Source organism: Colossoma macropomum, unplaced genomic scaffold (assembly GCF_904425465.1).
Source record: "Colossoma macropomum unplaced genomic scaffold, Colossoma_macropomum, whole genome shotgun sequence".
NCBI classification, from domain to species: Eukaryota; Metazoa; Chordata; class Actinopteri; order Characiformes; family Serrasalmidae; genus Colossoma; species Colossoma macropomum.
In genome coordinates, this window is record NW_023494797.1 from 5528747 (window position 1) to 5549292 (window position 20546).

General features: G+C 39.9%; 1 protein-coding gene across 1 annotated transcript; it reads right to left on the bottom strand.

Annotated features, from left to right (window-relative positions):
* Positions 1-6: 6 nt before the first annotated feature.
* On the bottom strand, positions 7-12956 carry LOC118817424 (cartilage intermediate layer protein, nucleotide pyrophosphohydrolase). The gene is made up of 9 exons (XM_036584117.1): positions 12862-12956; positions 11190-11339; positions 9821-9883; positions 9264-9533; positions 4822-4995; positions 4316-4630; positions 3996-4104; positions 3387-3544; positions 7-3021 (listed from the first exon to the last, which is right to left on the bottom strand). The coding sequence occupies exons 2-9, from the start codon at positions 11254-11256 to the stop codon at positions 662-664; spliced, it is 3516 nt and encodes a 1171-aa protein (XP_036440010.1). The 5' UTR covers positions 11257-11339; positions 12862-12956; the 3' UTR covers positions 7-661.
* Between the last annotated feature and the right edge of the window lie 7590 nt (positions 12957-20546).

A 20546-nucleotide genomic window follows, 5' to 3' on the forward strand; every position in this document is an offset into this window, starting at 1 on the left:
TGATAGTGTGTTTTGTAGTTTTATTTCACAACTTTCTTAGTTATATTTCAAGTAAGTGAATCAAATACACTTGACATTTGTATACTTTGGTATTTGGGTGATTGAAGTCCTGTTATCTATGAAATAAATATCCCATTATTTACAGTTTCAAGTAGTAAATATGTATCACAGTACAAGTAAATAGAAAGTATGTGATCAAAAATAACAGTTAAAGTAATTTAAAACCAATGTTCCTGGATGGTTCTGAAAATAAGGTGTGCTAAATTTTTACCAAGTTAGTAACATTCCTAAACATACCGCTGTCATTACTGTGAAACTGCTGACACTCCCATCTTAAGTCGTAAGTGTGCTTGGAGTGCTGAAGAAATATTCAATGAAGCTGGATTTATGGGTTAGCAAGATAACTTTTGTTTTACTGAGATGAGTTGATCATTACTGTGGGTTCAGCGCTGGGTATATTTTATATGGTCTAACCCATCAATCAAGTTTCACAGTGCATCATGTCGTTTTTAAGAATGTTGCATCAGCTATAATAAACCTACTTTAGCTGCTTTACAGATAGTCCAAAGATGATGGACCATCAGTGGATTTGGCATAGCTCTTCTGCAGTAGGTGTTGCCAGCTCATCTTCTTTCGCCATGCTCATTAATTGTTTTGACCTTCAGCCTGTGGTTTGGGAACGTTTGTTGGGATTGCGAGTGCTCCTTCTCCGGCTATTGCGGCGTGCTGCTGAGGAGTCTCCTCTCTGTCTTCTGTTGCCTCGTCCTGGCTGAGCGCTTCCTGCTATGGCTCGGCCGGGTGAATTCTGGAGCTGCTGGAACACACTCTGTCTGGTGACTTCTTTGTCACCACAGGTGAAGGTTAGAGCTACACCTTCATTGCTCTTCATAACTCGGGAGGTGCCATCTGATGTCCCATCAAAGCAACGACCAAGTGCTATCTCCTTAGCTGTGCGAGGATCTTGGTCAGTGACGGTGTAGATGCCATAGTTATGGCCAAGAGGGTCTAAAGGCGCAAGCATGGTGAACTCATTTGTATCGTTGTTGACAGCCAGTGGAAGGTGGTTGACCAAGTATTCTTGTAGCATACTGTTAACACCGTCTCGCTTGCAGCTGCCCTGAGGGATCACTTTTACAAGGGTACGATCCACTCTGTCCTGGTCATAGAGCATGCCACTGCATTTGAACTCTAAACAGACGGCTGAGACAGATGACTGGTCCATGTCGCGGATGCTGCGGATGTCACGAATGCCATACAACTGGCCAACGGTCCTTGGATGGGTGCCTCCCATGTTGCGAGAACGAACATTGATTTCATGAGGGCTGTTGATTTTGACTTTGATATAGCAAGCCCTGTATTCCATTGGCTTTGGCCACCAGCTCAGGTAGTCTTCTGTCCAACTCATGGGATCGTCCTCATTGAAAGGAACCGTGTTGTAGTCGTAGCGATCTCCCTCAACTCTTGAAAAGCGGAAGTGAGGTGCACTAAATGGAGCCTCCTCACATTCCTTCAGCTTTTCAAATGGATAAATCGGGCCGTTTGCTTCCTCAGCTGTGTTCGGACTGGGCTTTGCTACGTTGATGCTGAAAGCTGTCTTCTTGATTCTGGCATCATCGTGGTCTGTTCGTCTGTAGTTCAGTTTATTCAGATATGGTTGGGGGACACCAATGATATTGGGATTTAATTTTGGAGCTGAAGCCACTGCCTCCAGTTCTTCGCCTCCAAGGTTGGCCATGATGTACGCAGAATATGCATCTGCTCTCTGTTCATCACAGAAGGCAGGTAGACAAGCACCATTAGGGCCAGTGATTACACTGTCGAACCTTCCCCAGGCACGAGGATTGCTTGAGTAGCCAGCTGTAGGCTCCATATTGATCAAGGTCGTCACGACACCCTCAACTTGCTCACTTGGCATGAAGCGTTCGCTGCGGAAGGCACGGACCTTAACGTAACATCTCCTATTTTCAGGTACGTCTAAATTAAACAGCCTTCTTTCTCTGATTTCCATGTTGCCAATAAGGAAGGTCCTCTCTTCTCGTTTTCCTCGTTGCTTCTTCTCCAGCTGGAACTGTCCCTCTTCTTCCCAAAGACCAGTCTCAGGGTTGAGGGACCACAGCTTCATTGTCTTCAAGTGTTCAGACATCTTCACTTGAGCTGCATCAAGACGAACTTTAACTTCTCCAGCATTTAGCGGTTCGCTGCTCTCCTTATCCCGGAAGTCAACTGAGAACATGCCATAGGTTCTCAAAGGCAGTGTGTCACCTTCAGCATCAACAAAGTTGAGATCACTCTGAGCAGCAGCTGCTGTGGATACATCTCTTGGGTCCAGGAAGGTAACGCTGGCCTGAACGTCACCTACAAACACCTCACCATTCTCTTTGTAGAAAGCATTGGGTGGAATCTCAATCTCAGCCATGGGTTCCTCTCCTTTTACCTCTCCAAGCTCTAGTTTGTTGGTTTCTGTGGAGCGAATGGTGACAGGAGGCTTCTTCCTTAGCAGTTTGATCTCATGGTATACAGCCCCACCTTTAGAATTGAACAAAAGTACTTTGGTAGTGTTCACAAACTTTTGCATATTGTCCACGAAAGTAAGAACTAGCCTTTCAGTGCCAGTGGGTACTTGGATGGAGAATGCGCCCTTGTACCCTGTTCGACTAACCCTCACACCATCCATGTAGATGTGTCCAAATCTCATGGGCTCTCCAGTATCTGCAGCGATAGCACGTCCACGAACTATAGCTTTTGTATCAACACATTTTTTACAGCCACATTGTGTGACCATCATTGTGGGTAACTGGTAGCCTTGACATGTTATTTGTCTCTCTTCCATCTTGGACACTCCACAGCAGAAAGATATGGAATCTTTGCATCGAATACCATTGTCCAGCTGGCCAGTACACGTTCCTATAGGGCATCTTCCTACATCGTAATAGAATGAGTTTGTCTGGTTCTGGAAGCAGTCATGAGGCAGGCGGATCAAGTGGGCTTCAGGCTTCGGGTTGCATGATGGTTCATCTTGATCTTTTGATAGAAAGAGGTTAAAATTTAAAAAGGGAAAAGCTAAAAAAGGTACACAAAGTACACTGCTGAATATACACTGACCAGTCACATCATTAAGTGCACCTACCTTGTATCTAGACTTATTGTCCATTATATCAGGTCTATTAGCCATAGAGGTGCACTTTGTAGTTCTACAATTACAGACTGTGGTCTGTAACAGGGTAAAAGAGAGCTAGCAAATTATGCAAAGAACCAGATGGACTGCTATAATTGTAGAACTATAAAGTGCACCTGTAAGGTATGGACAAAGAGTATAGCTTTAAGTATGTGTACTTAATGAATTGGTCAGTTGGTGTATATGCAGTATAATATTTGCATTTCCTTACCAATAACTGTGAGGGTGGCTGGCTTTGATTTAATAGCTCCATTCTCATTACTGGCTCTGCAGTAGTACTCTCCAGCCTGGTCCATCTGGAGGTTCCTCAAAACCAAAGTCTCATCATACTGATATCTACTTTTCTGAAGCAGACTTCCATTGTGAAACCTGGGAAAAAATATCATTACTCAACATTTGGTTTGTATCTAAAGCAATTTGTTGGTTTAAAACTATGCTTGTTGTGGTAAAATTGAGATCACTAATTCTATCCATTTCAAACTCTTTTTCCTGAATAAGAACCATTATGTCTGATTAACATATAAAAAAGTACTGATTGCTATGACTGTCTTATAGTTGAATTATTTTTGTGCATGAAATATTGCACATTTTTATCTGACATAAAAATATGTCCTCCAGTAAATGAACAAAATATATTTGATTCAATTTAGAGCCCAATTGGACAAACTTTTAAACGTCATGAGAAACTGGGACAAAACACAGCTTTGGGAATTTGCATGGCTGCATGACTTAAACTGTGGATATTGTACACAATGGTTGTTTGAAAGTGGTATCTGATTGAAGATTAGCTCTCTGAGATGCTTCCAGCCTTGCATCTTACCACTGGTACTCTTCAGGTTCAGGCGATCCAGCAATCTTGCAGCAAAAGGCAGCTGTTTGACCCTCTCTCCTGGCTTTGGATTCTGGGTTCTTTTGTACATACAGTTTTTCTGGGGGAGATAAGTGGCAAGAGGATTTTCTCCATCAAGCAAGCATGCATATGCTTTGCATTTTTAATGAAAAGACTGTTAAATAATTTTTTTGCTGTGATTAGTGACCTACCAGGCTGTTCACAATTTTGTGTCCAGCTGATTTTCTTTAATACATAAAAATAAAAATGTGACTTTTATGTGAATGAATCAGAATTAATCAGGTTATTACTTGCTCGGTCCAGCTTCACATTAAGGACAGTGGTGTGTTCAGAGCTCAGTGGCACGGTGACTCTTTGAGGAGTGTGGTTCTGCATCTTGATCAGCAGTGTGGTGTTGCCATTGGGGCAGATTCCTGGCACACGGAAGTGTCCATTATGGTCAGTTAGTGTAAGAAGCTTGGGGCTTTTGTCAGAGAGGAGGATGGTTGCCCCAGGAGCTGGGAGACCCCCAGCACTGCGAACCGACCCAAGAATGGTGTGTTCCTGGCATGTGCAGGCATTACACTCTGCATTCACTTTCCCCATAGCACACTGCAGATCACAACCTACAGCAACAGCAGAGAGAGTTTCTCTTATTAGCATCATGATATGATTATTAGGCTTTAAATATATCAAGCCTGATTTTTTACTGTTTGGTTGGTCCAGTAATCCAAAAAGGAAAAGCTGTGCACAAAGCAGACCCTGCAATTTGATTAGAACATCTAATTATCAATTACATTTGAAAGAGGTGCATTACCTGGACATGTGGGTCCTTTGCACTGCTTGCCCTCTATGGTCGGACCATTGCATGGCCTGGATTGCGTCTTGCAGGTTCTGGAGCGCACATGAACTGCTAACTGACCACACTGTGCTGGGCAGGGGCTCCATTCTGACCATTGACCCCACACTCCATGAATTTCTGGCTGCTTGTCTGAAAACCAAGAGGGTTCTAATTAAATTGTGTTTTCCTGTTTTCATGACACTGAAGTTCTCAGCCAAGCCTGTTTAAAGAAATCTAGCTCTTTGTCAAGAACCTTCTTTATTTTTTGGTGCATTTGATTGAAACTGGAATTAAAGCTCGCTCTTCAGATGAGGGGCATCAAACTGCAGGCATCTGTAATGTAACAGAATTGGCAGCGTTCTCCTCTAAATGTGTTGAGTTGTGATGTGAGATGTGGTGGCGCTTCACATGTTTTGGGCGAAGCATGTGCTAGCCTTCACCCTCCTAGCTTGGTAGCATTATGTGACAAGGGGAGACCTAGCTAGTGGGCATAATTAACAAAGATAAAGTTGGGTAGGAAAAAGAGCTCACAAGCACCCTCTGTGCAACCTTGATTCAGGCTAGGCCTGACCAACAAGAAGATATTTAAGTGTGGGCTGTAATCATTTTTTAAATAATTTAATTTTAGTAGTCAAATAGTCATTGATCTGCATTATGCTTGTAATCTATACTATGCAACTTTAGGTCATTTTAGGACAAATTAGGTCATTTAAAAAAAACAAGAATGCCTGACAATATAATTATATAACGATAATTTCCAGAGTGTCGACTTTTTGTCGTCTCTGTTTGGCTGGCCTCCGGGTCTCCACCCATACTAGGAAAGCGATTGTGATTGTGTGTTTAAAAATGAGCTAAAATCACACAGTAAATTGCAGTGAATATACCAAAGCGGAATATTTAAAGTGATCAGCGGCTTTGTGTCCAACTGCCACAAAGTCAGTAACACTTCTCTGTGCATGCACAGCCTCTTTCACTGCCGGCTTGAGTCATTTGTTCATTAGCGAGGCAGTGTACACTTGGCTTACATGTCATGGTATCAGCTGGTACAGGAGTTTTGATATTGGTGAATTTTTATGAGTATGAGTAAATGAGCATGGTATCAGGCACTGGGTCGGTATTGATGCATCCCTACTTAACTTAGAACAGCTGATTTTTTTTTTTTACAGCATATTTTACATTATAAAACCCTTATTTGTCAGTGATCTGTTGCTATGCTATCACTTTGGGTGATGATTAGCTGATTTTAGTCGGCTTTTCACAATTTTGGCTTTCTCAGCACCAGAGGGAAACGGTAATGGCTCTCTATGCTCTCAGAGAGGGCCTAATATATTATATTATTATATAATTACATATTATATAATTATATGATTATATTATTTAAAACAATATTTTAAAATTGAGCAGTTCTAGTTTTATCTGATCATACTTTGACAATTAGCATCTAAACAAATACAAATCTAAGCAAATAAATTCTTCAAACCTCCATATTCAATTTGTATTGTAATGTGAGGGGTTAAATTAGAGAAGCCCCTCTGTCTCCCTCTATCAGAATTTTGCCATATCTGCTGTTGCTGGAAAGAATATTAGGCTACGTTTACACAGCAGGTAAAAGTGGCCCCGAATCCGATCTTTTCTTCTTATGTGACACAGATGTGTCATCTGTGTGACGGTGTGAACAGCAAAAAACGCAGAATCCGAGAACATGAACCAAAGAAGTGGCCGTGGCCGAATAACGTGCCGTTTTTCCGGCGAACTCGAACACACTGTGGGTGATGAGTCCAACTGTCAGTCATTAGAACTTCATAACCGCTTCTGTGATGCTGGTGAAGACGACACTGAAAGCTCCGGGAGCGACTGGCGTTCGCTGGCCATCATGACTGTTTACCTCTGAACGAGCCACGTGAAGCACTGTTCTTATGCGCATGCGGGTCAGTTTAGAAGCCGATCTGTTCAGATTGATGTCGCATACAGATCACATTTAAAAGATAATGTGAACAGCCAAACAAAAAAATCGGATTTGGTGAGAAAATCAGATTTGGGCCACTTTTACCTGCTGTGTAAACGTAGCCTTAGTGATTGGTGGTCCAGCTGTAAAGGGCCAAGCAATAGTAATTCAATGAAAAACCAATTTCATTGACAGTAAAACTGTCCAGTCGTATCCTCTACAGGGTGGGCTTTGTTATCGCTAACTTTATGATAAGTTCCGCCCGTTATGGAGACGCACCGACTCTGGGGACACGAAACTAGCGAAAAAAGCTAGCTAGGTTAGCCGAGAGTAGCGTCACCGCTACTGAGGAGGACGTCGCTGTGAGTTTATTATCTATACCGTTTTCTAGATTAACTTTAAATGAAAAGTTGGAGTTAATCGGCAGTGACGACCTACGTTACACCAGAGCTTAATTTGGTGCAAAAAAGGCTTTTGAGAGACATTTCAGCTCCAGCAGTTACACCACGGTATGATACCCTGGATGACAGGATCGACCACGGAGCAGAAGCTCTGTTGCTGGGACCCCTTGCTGTTGGGCGCGGAGAGGGGGTCTCGGGTCAGAGAGGGATTTTGTGATTTAGGAAGTTCATCAAAGTCAGACCATCACCACCAGAACGCTCGAGAAGCGACTGTTGATTATTTTAAAAGTAAAGGATCAGCTGCATGACCCCTCCATCAACCACTCCATCCAAACGGACAGGAGGATGGACTTCGGTATGTCGTGACTTCGTTCTCAATGCCCTGATCAGAGGTGGGTCATTTAGTATCTTACAGGCCGCCGTGCCCGCTGACTTTATTCTGTCCGCCGCTGAAACTGTTCGAGTAACGTGAAGGTTTATTTGGGAAAACGGCCATTATGTGGAATTAGCGGTCATTTTTGTGACGCTGGTGTGTCTGACTCTCATGGCTGCTTGGCTGTGTGAGCTGTCGTGATGTGAAGCCTTGTATGAAATGCTGTTGGTTTTTTGTGGGACTGTCAGGCGTTTTGTGAGGTGCACACAGAGTTTGTATGATGAAGCGATTATTTGTGGGCAGGATTTGTATTTTGCTTAAGAAATGAGCTACTTTGTTTAGATGATAATCCTCTCTGTGCTGTTTGCTCGTTGAATTTCTAGGGCTGAACACGGTTCGCTGCTGCTTGGCACAGTTTTAGACAAAACAATTAATGAGTGTGTACACATGCACTCAATAATCCGATCATAATCGGATTTCTGCAGTTATCCGATTATTCAAATGGTCATGTAAACACCATATTCCGAGCTGGATTTTAGGTCAGTAATCTCAGTGTGTGTAAACTCGTACTCCGATTTCTATAGGATTTCTCAGTCTCAGGCTGCGCATGCGCGAGGACAGACGGTGGATGTCGCGAGATAGCAGCAAAACACTTTTGGAGCGGCGCTGAAACCAAACACGAAATAAAGGGTTTAAATATTCCTCATCTTCTAGATGATGTATGTTCATGTTTTCAGGTGAAGTGGCGCGATGTTTTAAAAAAAAAAAACGCGGCATGAAGTTTGAGTTTTACATTACGTTTACGTCACGTCGTCTTCTGTGAGTTTATTGGCTGGTTGCAAAGCAGAAATCCGATTATTGTCTGACTCATGCAGACCCGGAGTTTCTCATGATCTCATTACAGATTACTCAAGTGCATGTAAACGTGTTGATCGGATTACTGACAAAATCTCACTTTCTGCAGTTACTGGATTATTAAGTGCGTATGAACTCACTCACCGAGTGCGTTTACATGCACTTAACATCGCGCGACTTTACCTGGAAGAAAGAACGTACATCATTTAGAAGATGGTTTGCTGCCATCTACCGACCTCCACTGTCTGTTCTCGCACATGCACAGACTGAGAAATCCGATAGAAATCAGAGTATGGGTTTACATGTCCTGAGAAATCTGATTACTGAGCTAAAATTCAGCTCTCTTTATTGGACTTCTTAATCGGATTTCTAGATCGGAGTATAGTGTTTACATGACCATTTGAATAATCGGATAACTGCAGAAATCCGATTATGAACGGATTATTGAGTGCATGTATACGCATTCAATATTGCGGCTTGTGTTGGGTTCGGACAAAATTTTGTCGAGCTCGGGCCAGCTTAGGACTCAACTTGGTCATGTGTTTTGCTGTGGGTCAGGCTTTGACATTAAGTTCTTGGGCTGTGTTTGGGTTCAGCCCACAATTTTAGGTCCGATTAAAGCTCTACACCTGGACCGCAGGACTTGAAGTGCTTTTTAGGACAGCTCTGCAGAGCTGTGGCCTGGAAAGAACCCTGTTTAACACCCTTGCAATAATCTAGACATAGTACAGACTGATACTTTTTAGTTACCCTTTTAATGAACCAGAAACTAAAACCATATGGTGATATCTATGCAAAATTTGCTAAAACATAATTATACATAAATGAACATATCATACAGTACCTCTTGGGCAGAGAAACCGAACTGCGTAATTAGAGCAGTTCTTTCCTGCAGGCTGCTCTGCATTGACACACCAGAATCCCAAGGCAGGGTCAGCGTGCACCCTCTCTCCAGTCCTGCGTGCTGGGATCCAGTCTGTAGTACGAGCGTCCAGGGCCTGTGGAGAGCTGCACACACGTGCTCGATAATAGAAACGAATGGCATCCAGCTGCTCATAGTCACCCCTTCCTCCAGGGTGATCGATGTTAAACCATGTTGTCCACTCATAGTCATCTGTAAAGAGGGATAGAAACGTCCTTGTTTAGACAGGCCATTGAATGTAAGGCTTTTTTGCATGAATTGCAGTTGATCTTTTAAAACCTATGCATTATTTTTTGATGTTGCATTTTGGAGCACAATTGCATTTCAGCCTATCAGATGTGATCACAAAGATCACTCATTTGTCTAAACGTAAGAGTTAACATGGAAAATTACAGGCAGCCGTCTATGTGAGTAAGCCTTAATGATAATGAGTGAATGTTGTTTTGATTATGCCCTGTTGTGCATGAATACAAGGTCACCTTCATTATAGAACACAGCTGGATCGCGGCTCACAGATCTTCCATTGTCTGCTCTCTGTGGTCCTATGGAGAAATGAGGCTTTTTAGAGAAGGAGTCAAGAAGTTGACCTTTTCTTTGTACGTTTTCAGGTCATAAAGTTCTTATAATGTGTGGACTAAAATAGAATCATCTATACTTTGTTGACTCCCATTACTTTCTGAAATGCTCATTATTTACCCAGAAAATGACTTTGAAAATGTACCTCATTTTTTTCAAGGCACCGCTGGCCAATTTACATCTAATTTAGTGCCTAAAAAGCATTTCCAGCGAACAATAACCATTATGCTGTTTTTATCCGTTGATTATAAAGCAATCATGCTTATGTTTATGTTGAAATTAGCTTATACTGTGATGTGGGAAATGTTGTGTACCAACAGTATGTTTCAGGTCTCTGAAAACCTAACAAATGACGTAAATATTGCGATTAGAAAACAACAGAGCTGCAAAGTTCCTCCTCATCTGTTAGCCATTAGACTCTGTGCTGTGGTCTGTTCTTACTATTGGAGATTGACAAATTTTCATTTTTTTATTTTAAAAGCATTATATCACAATATATGGTAATGCGTGCTGGTAAACTAGATCTACAGCAAACCGTTTCTCAAGTTTCTTATGCTTCCCCAAACTACCTCGCCTAGCCCTGGGGTTCGTCAGAGGTAACCCGTGCTACTGGGCCTGGCACAAACACTGAAGTGTTACCAGTTGCTGACAGGTGGCTCCACAGCCTCTGGCTTACATGCATAACTTCCAATCAACCTCTGGATGTAAGCAAGGAAATACAACAATGAGGCTATTTGTCTGCTAGTGGCTTTACTTAACTGGGATGAGTGAAATTTCATGGGGTCAGATGACCACAAGGCAGCTGTTAATTTCCTACTAGGACTCCTGCTTTCAGCACAGAGAACTTCATGTTAAAAAACTACAAGCTTGCCAAAAGCTAATGCTTTATAACAACACACTTTCCTCCCAGAATGGTTTTCTCATGAAGTCCTTGAAAAATGTACATTATTCAATAATAGGGTGTAAAATGCATCAGTGAAGAATAGCTAAAGCTCTATTTAATGTAAAAAAGGCCTAATGTATTTTTAATTGTATGTATTCCACTATTGTATAAATAGTTCTTCCATTCACATAACGCAGTGCTCAGAGATTTACACTCCTATTCAGTAGTAATAAATCAGAGACTGGGCTAGAAGGTCCAAGGATGACCGCTGTCTTGGTTCATGCCAGACCACATAGACTGCATTTTGACCACTGGATGAGAGGCAGAGAACTTGGCAGAAGGTGTTTTTTTCCAAATATAGTGCAAAAGAAAGGGCAAGGGAAACAAACCTTGAGAGAAGGTGCCAGTAATTCCACAGAGAACAAGAAGAAAGGCCCACGTTAATGGGTAGCCCATCCTGGCTCTGTACTAGTGACCTTTGGCCTCTGGTATCGACCCTTTGCTCTTTTCACGCTAATTATAGTCCAGCCACAGAACTCCTGTAGGTCAGAGAGAAGCCAAAAGCACTCATGAACTGGAAAATAGTTACTGTCTTAGTTACTTTGACTGAAAAAAAGCAAAAGCCTACACTGTTCAAACAGACCTGTAAGATTGCAGTGTTATAATCAAAGGTTCCTAAGTGGCTACTGGAAGACTTTAATTGGTATAGAACCTTTATGTTATGTGGATTGAAAGGTTTTCACAAAAATGGTTTTCTATTGAAAGATTATTTAAGGAAAAAAAAGTGGTTCTTCAGCCTTTCAGACTCTGCTTGGTTTCTAGGTTAGATTTAGGCAAAGGGTTTGTAAGTAGAGCTCAGACAGGGCAAAATCAGCTATAGAACTGAAGCACGATTTAGATTTGCTCTCAGATATCACATCTGTGAGAGCCATCAGTGTGCGTCAGGGGAGCGTAAAAATGTTTCTACATCAACAACAAAAAAAAAACAGACTGACTTACACATATTCCATATGTACCAGATGGAGCAGACACACACTGATAGACCACCATTTCATTTTCACAGAATTTTCATTCTGTTAATAAAAGTCAGATCTATATAGCTGACTCTGCATTGAAACACTAAATCATATCGCTATCAGTGTTTCTCCAAACTGGAAACTTTACAGAAGAAGTCAAACATTTTAATGCAAGTAAACGTATAGAGAAAATGATGTATTTGTGTTATATAATTTTGGACCATTTCTGTTGATGTAATGTATGAAAGGCCAGCTGCTGTTCTCAAATGATGCAGAAAAATAAAAGCCAAAAAAATGGATATACACAGTTTTGCTATGACAGCAACAACATATGGTAGTTCAGGACTGGGAGTTACTGAACTATTTTAACAATACATGGACATGTTGTTTTTTTGTATGTGAAAAATATTTCCAATATGTTTTTAAAACATTCATTTAAAAATAGACAATGCTGATCAAAAACATATTGTTGGTCATTTTCATACATTGCAAAAGGTGTCAGACAAATTCAGTTTGCATATCAAGACATTCTAACAAAACCTTTACACTCTAATCAATGATAAATGGATTAATAGAAAGGTTCTGAAATTACTTCAAAACAATACATTACGTTAATGTATATTAAAGATAAGGAAACTTTGCCTGTAAAGTCACTGTAAAAGAAAGTTTGTCATGACAGCATGTTATATACATATCATTGCTGTCTTTTTTTTGTTTTTGACTCGCATAATTCAAAAATTCAAGTTACTCTTTGTGTTGTTTTTATAATGTCATGATAAGCCGGTCAATGGAAATTAGTCTAAAATTGCTTGGAAAAAAGCTTGTTACATTAACTTTCTGTACAAGAATGTTGTGTTTTTTTTTTGTTTTTTTTTTAAGAATGTTTTTTTCTTCTCCTGTATAGTTGCAATTTTGGAGATACAAACTTTAATTCTGACAGCAACAATATATCTTGCTGTATAGGCATATAAAGAGAAAAAAGGCAAATATCACTGCGATTTGTATTATTGTTGATAATTAGTGAATGTGAAGTTCTCAATCTTACCCAAGTCAGAGTCTTCTAGAGAGGTGAAGAAGGCTTTATGTCTGCTCTGCAGAAAGCATGCAGAGTGTGTGAGAGTGTGTGTGTGTGCTCTTATATAGCTCTGTCGTGGGGTCGGCTCCATGCCACTGTCAGGAAACCAGATGACAGCATTAGGAAACCACAGAAATGAGCCCACCTCTCTGTTTTAAGACTGGGCTGTTAGAGTACTGGACTGCATGTTCTTGAGCAGAGCTTCAGTAGGAGTACGGGGCTACATCTTCTCCAGCAGGGTTGAGTTTCACTGTGAGGTTGCGTGTTCTTGAGTTATGTTTGAGCACTGAAACTTGATGCACTGAATTTACTTGATTCAAATATCACATAATTTTCCACATGAATAAAACATATTACATCAACGCTATTATTGTTGAAAGAAGAAACTTGAAGACTGTATTGAAAATATTTTATTCATGTGGATGACGTTTGAATCAGGAAAATTCAGTGGATCACCATTTTTACTGTACACTGTAAAAAAGCTGCACTATGTAAGAATTAGTGAGTTGGAGCCCTCTCTGGTGGAAATGTGTAATTGCAAGCAACGTGCGGAAGAACATTTTGCAACGTCAGTGGCGCTTCTGAATTTGATTACCCTTCTTTCTGGGGAACTAAGAGTACTGAATCTGGACATATTGGTGGAGCTACAAATAGTGCACACCCCCAAAAAAGATGGTTCTTCAAGAGTTCTTTAGTAAAGGCAATTGTTCTATTTAGAACCATGAGTTCTGTTTGAAACCATTTCATGCTTAAATGGTTCTTTGCATGGTGAAATCGTTCTACAGCTTGACGAATATGTTGTGTAAAGCACCAAATAGGGTTCCTCTATTGTTATGATGTCAAGCTTGTACCAATAGATGAACCCTTTGTGGTGCTATAGAGAGCCATGTTCAAAAATGTTCTATATAGAACCACATACAACACCTTCTGCATTAGTCTGAAGAACCATTTCACCATGCAAAGAACCATTTAAGCATGAAATGATTTTATGTAGAACTCATGGTTCTAAATAGAACCACTGCCTTTACTAAAGAACCCTTGAAGAACATAATCAGTCAGACGAGTGCCATTTCTAAAAAGCTCTAGCTAGCTAGACTCGCTTTCTGTTATTCTTCACAAAAATTCTAACAGTGAGTAAAAGGAAAATCAGCACTTGAAGCTCCATTGTTGCTACTGTTGCTAGTGTCATGTGAGAAATCAGGTGACCACACAACCTCCAGAGGACCCCACCTCCTTTTACAGTTTGGAAACTGACCTGGACACAGGTACTTACAGGTACTCACTAGCATTAATTGGCATTATTGTAGAGTTTTTTTCCTCAGTTTTTTCCTCAGTTTTTGACTGAGTTTTGACATTTATGGCTCAAACTTCAAGGCCTAGCTCTAATAGGCACAATATGCCACTGATGTTAGTTGTCCATTCTCTTGCGAATATTAGGTAAGCAATAAGCAGCCACACACACAAACACACACAGGTAATTAGCTTAATGATTCACAGTTGTTTCAACTGTACAGCAAGAAATTTATTGGTGTTTCAGTCCATGTGCTGTCAGGATGACGTGGTGTTATGCAACGTCAACAAAGAAAAGCTATTTCTCTGAAGCTGCTCCCATGCACAATTTAGATTAGCGGTCAGGATAACAGTAATTGATTAGAAACTCCACATGATGGTGGTTAACATTTGTTGATGGGGCCCTTTATCATGTCTCATTCATCTTGTCCTTTGGATTTGTTGATAATCAGTGTGTCCATGAATTGCCACAGCAGAAAGCCAATACCAACACACTGCCATATGACTGCAGTGCAAGCTGTAAACGGCCCTGGTGTTCCAACAATTGCTATTGTTTCCCAGCCATGAACTCATGGCTACATAATACAGTCCTGCTAGCAACAAAAAATTGAGAATCCATTATGTTCACAGTTGACAAGCCTTTTTAAAAATGTATGTATTTATTTATGTATTTATCAAACAATTTTTTTCCATTTTAGAAATAATTCCTCAAGTAAAATTATTCAGCACATATACACTATATGGCCAAACGCATGTAGACACCTTTCTATCACACTTATGTAAGCTTGTTGTACATACCATTTCAGAATTATGAGCATTTTGGAGTGTGATTGTGGGAAGGAGTGCCCATTCGGTCAAAAGAGCATTTGTAAGGTCAGGCACTGTTGCTGGACAAGATGGCGTGTCTCGCAATCAATGTTTCAAGTCTTCACAAAGGTATTCAGAGGAGTTAGGGTCAAGGCTCTCTTAAATCATATCTTTATGATGCAGAGGGGTGTTATGCTGGAACAGAAAAGGACCTTCCCCAACCTGTTGCCACAAAGTTTGAAGTATAATTATCCAAAATGTATTTATATGCTGTAGCTTTAACATCACCCTTCACTGGAACTAAGGGGCTCAAATTCTAAAAACACAGACCGTTATTTACTGTTGGCATTATGCATTCTTTACTTTACTGTTGGCATTATGCATTCTGGTAGGTAGTGTTCTCCTGGTATCAGGCTGCCAGATAATGCAGTGAGATTCACCACTCCAGAGAAAATGTTTCCACTGCTCCAGAGTCCAGTGGCTACATGCTTTACACCGCTCCAGCCAACACTTGGCATTTCGCATAGAGATCTTAGGCTTGTGTGCAGCTCTCTCAGCTATGGAAACCCGTTTCATTAAGGTCCTGTCTCACAGTTTGGAACTTTGCAGGGAGTGATGCAACATAGGATAGGCAATTTTTATATGCTATGTGTTTCAGCACTCAGCAGTCCCGCTCTGTGAGTTTGCATGGTCTACCATTTTGTGGCTGATCTGTTGTTCTAGACACTTCCATTTCACAATAATAGCACTAACAGTTGACTGGGGCAGATCTAGCACAGCAGAAATTCCACAAACTGACTTGTGGCAAAGTGGCAAAGTCACTGAGCTCTTCAATACGACCCATTCTACTGCAAGTGTTTGTCTACAAAGGCTGTGTGCTTGATTTTATACACCTGTTAGCAATGGGTGTGTCTGAAACACCTGGACTCATTAATTAGAAGCAGTGGCTTTTGGCCATATAGTGCATCTCCAGAATATGAAAACTAGAAACTAGATTCAAATATCTAGTCATGAAGAATTGATGAGTGCCTCAACATGCTTGGAATGCTAATCATGTGCAGCACAACTAGAATCAATTTCTGCAAATTTTAGTTCTTTTTGCAGAAAAGTGACCAACATCACACAGTGACTAAACAAACAGCTGAATATATGTATTACATCAACTCTCAGTTTCTCCTGTATGTTTTAACCAAATCATTGCTCCTACCTGTCCATAATCGTTATGTAGCCTTTCCTTTCATTTATTCCTTTTCCATCGCTCCAGTCTTACATAAACAGCTGTTTCTGTTCCATAGATTCCATTTAATTGTATTAAATTAATCATTTAACTATTTATTTACCCATTTATTTTCAGCTGAAATCTATATACACTGAATCAGTTGATAAATACATTGATTTTATTTCATTCCCCTCTCAGTCTTCGTTTCCGTGCCTGTCTCTTTTGCTGTCTAACTTCTCTGTCCTCACGGATTACTATAAACGGCCATTGTGTGTTTTCCAACCATGAACTCATCGGCTACATTACACACTCTTGCTAGCAACAAAAAATGTCATCAAATTCACAGCCTGTCCTCACGGATTACTGAAAAAGCATACATTAAAAATACTTTATGAAAGTCTGTCTCTGCCAAACCACAGCTAACGGCAAGGAGAATACAGTTAACCAGAAAACAGCCAAGTGTACCTGCTGATTTCTGAATTATATTACAGGATACTGTGCCATCAGTTTGCTAGTTAACAGTGAACTTTCCCATGCTGGCTGTAGTATGTACAGTAGTACAAGTTTAAACTGCCATTAATTTCTCATCTAATCGCTAATACAGCCAACTACAGAGCCTGTAGCCTAAGGTGAGCAGTTACTGGAACCATGCTGATTTAGCTATCACTGAGTGATCCAACTAAACAATAAGATGGGGGTTACATTTTACAATCATAATCTGATAATTATCCTAATAAACTCACAGTTTGTCATAGCTATATTGTATGTCAGCATATAGTATGTTTGCTGTAACATCACATCTCAATAAGTTGATGTTGCTCTGGGTAGCATTAGTTCAGTGTACAGAGATAAACACAGCAGGAAGTTCAGTCTGTGGCTGAACCACAGCTGTTTTGAGGTCAGCTGAAAACCAGTCACTGCTGATTGTATAGTCTCATTATAAAATGCTTCAGAAACTTCTGCGAACCTCAGTGTCCTCATACTAGCTATGGACATAACAGGCACTTACAGTAAACCGAAGGCCTGAGGCAATTGCGGATAGCAGTGATTGCTAAGCAATGATTGAAAGGCTGAGTAGAAGTGTGGCTTAGAGCATAATGATTTTATTGTGCATAACACAGCGACAGCATGTGTAGAAAACAAATCACATGTCAAACATGCGGTTTAAAAAATATAATTTTCCCACTTTAGTGCTGTCACTGACCAGAATGCGAGGAACCCTACCATCTGACATCCAGATGACACATTCAGTTGGAAAACAAGAACTTTTCTTCTAAACAAGTTTAGAAGTTCCTCGAAGTTTCTCATGAGTGATAATAAAAACACTCTGTAATTTGATATGAATTTTCCTTCTGTGGGAAACGTTGATCGATGCCACGTTTGTGTTCAGAAGTAAAAGAGTTTGGTCATTGCTTGATAGAAAAAAAGAAAAACGCAGCACTTTATTTTTGAGAGTCTCATGTAGATGCTTTGTAGGTGCTCATCTTGTCTTCAACCAAACTGTAAACTAAATATCTTTTAAATGCAACTGAACTTATATAGATAGATTTTATTAAATGTAACCATAAACCTAATCCTAACTTGGTATAAGATAATCTGCTTTCATAGGGAAAGTCAAAGGAAAATAAGTAAAATTAGAGGTTCCAGAACTGAAGTTCCAAAAATTAATCAAAATATATTGAGAGATACGGCCATTAAGGTAATAATAACAACTTTATAAGACGTGTTAGACCATAAGTAGTACTTAAAGCTTTAATCTTTGACAAATGGACTGGCCACCCCAGAGTCCAGACCTCAACATCATTGAATGTTTAGAATCACTTGGATTGTGAAGCAGAAAAAGCAACCAACTTCTAAGACTGAACTTAAGAGGTGTGGAACAACATGCAGATTCTTTGAAAAATGAACGCAAGCCTCCTGAAAGGAATGAAAGCTGTAACAAAGGCAAAGTGTCGACTTCTTACAGATACTAAGTACTGATAAATCTTACATTATATTCAGTTGTTGAGGCCTCTGTGCAACTGTCAGGTCAGTGCATTTTTTTCCTTTGGTTTCCTGATACTGAAAAATAAGTACGTTTTCTTAATGGCCATTTTGAACTGGAAATCAGAATCAGAATACTTTATTGATCCCAGAGGGAAATTGCAGTTGTTACAGTTGCAACCATTAATGTAAAGATAAATAAAAGTTAAAAAGAAAAACGAAAAACATGAACAGGAGCTACTGTAACAGGCTGCATGCACGGCCCGCGCATGCGCACTTATTAATGAAATAAATGAATGGTGGTCTCTGACTTTGGCACAGTACTGTATACCAAATGTAAATGTAATCCATTGTGCAACTCAATGTCATTAAATATCTAATTACATAGTTACTTTTGAACAGTATAGCCAAAAAATTATACCTCTTGACTTCTAAAGATCAAATGTGTAAGAAGTACCACACAGACGTAGAAAAGAAGGCGAAAAAGAAAACACTAAGCAAGTGACCCTTGAGAAATCCTTAATGCAATCTGCAAAGGTCTCACTTAATCATTATCAGCATAATCATCCGTTTGATTCATGGCCCAGCAGAGGTTTAACTCAATGAAGTCAATACGACTAGAGGGGATTTTGAAAAACTGATATGAGCGCATGAATTTGTCTTGAAGTAAAAAGAGAGAAAGAGAAAAATTCCACCACATGCACTTTGTGTTTGATGTCCTTCCCACCTGATTCCAGATTTAGTGTTTAGCACTTTTTAAAATATGCATCACAGCATTTAATGGCATGAGATGACATACCAATCATTTTTAGTATCTTATGACCAATCATTTTTAGTATCTTTAGTATCTTCATTTGTGACCATGCCTTATTGTTCTACTAAGTAACGCTATACTATTGTCATATGTATGACTATGAATTAAAGTCATATAAAATCATGGCCACAGCTACAGCAACAACGTTGACATTATCATTAATGGGCAGAACATATGAAAAACAAATGGATAGTCATTTAATGACGTATAAAACAGGACATGTTCTCATGGTAACAGCTGAGACCAATTAGAGACAAACTGGCCTGTCGGTTAACAGACACAACAGTGTTATTTCTTGATGGCTTTATTTTAGGCACATTATCACACAGAGTCGTAAAAAAGGCTGATTTCTTCCAGATACTCAGATACAAACTCACACAAAATGAAAACTCAGTGATTCCACAGCTTCTGATCATGCTGTTTAAGCATAGTTAGAATCCTGAGAGATTCCCTGTACATCTTTTTTATTTTTCAAATGTTATATACCAGCGGTCACCAACATGTGGCTGGTTTACTGACCTGTTGCGGCTCCACAGCAAAATAAGATCTTTAGATAAAAATAAAATAATCCTCCTTTGCAGTAAAATAAAGCTCTGCTGATCATTCGAACACAGGTTTAACAATAAATGATCTTAAACACTGGAGTTAATATATAACTGTTAATTCACCCTTTAACTCTGAAGGTTGACGCACAGACTGCTGGTCATATAGCAACGCAGAAAACAGTCTTGCCTAGCTAGTAGCTAACGAAAAGACAAAACATCAAGACTTTGAAGATGAATGGACTTATTTGCATTTCTAAGCACTCCAACTGGTTTCTTGATACATTTAATCTGCATCGAGAAACTGTCAAACATTTTAAAAATTGCGAAGCTGAAGTCTTTACTCTCCAGCGTGTTATTTGAATTTCCCCATTCCACCTTCAGTGGCACAGCAGCTACATTCTGGTGCCACAAGGTGGAACGTGAAAATTCAAACAAGAAGCTGAAGAGTAAAGCTGACTTTAGCTTTGTAAAAAGTTGAACATTGAGAGACATTTTACAAGGAACTGTTCTACTTTTGAAGAAAAGTTTCCTGCTGGAGATGCGAAAATAGCGAGTTAAAGCTTAAAGCAGAGCAAAGAAAGTCTACATTTTCATTTATATTTTTTAGCATATACTAGTACATTAGCACATACTGAGACATATTTACAGCCAACATGATAAAATGTTACTTCAGAAAAAAAATACATGTAATGTGGCTCCCAAGGTGGTTAGACTTATTTTGAAAGGACAGAACAGATCTTCTTAAATTTGTTCTTGAGAAAGGAAAAAAAAGTCAGATTTGTGACGTGTTCTTAAAGTGCAGAATTGTTCACGCCTTTGTGCTTTTAAGTGTGTGTAGATTCTGTTCTTACCTAAGAACAAACCCCAAAAACACTGGTGAATGTCAGAATCTTTGTGAAACCTGCGTAAGTGTGTTTTTAGAAGAAGTTTCTTCATAAGAACGGTTGGTGAATAAGGCCCAAAGTCCAGAAAGGCTGACGACTTCTCTGGACTCAAG

Bases quoted from the DNA above. Each gene is read 5' to 3' on its own strand.
- LOC118817424 (XM_036584117.1), bottom strand. From the start codon at position 11,256: ATGGGCTACCCATTAACGTGGGCCTTTCTTCTTGTTCTCTGTGGAATT. The intron at 9,534-9,820 runs GTGACCTTGTAT...CCCTCTTTACAG, and splicing joins AGCTGTGTTCTATAATGAAG to ATGACTATGAGTGGACAACA. The intron at 4,631-4,821 runs GTAATGCACCTC...CTGTTGCTGTAG, and splicing joins CAAAGGACCCACATGTCCAG to GTTGTGATCTGCAGTGTGCT.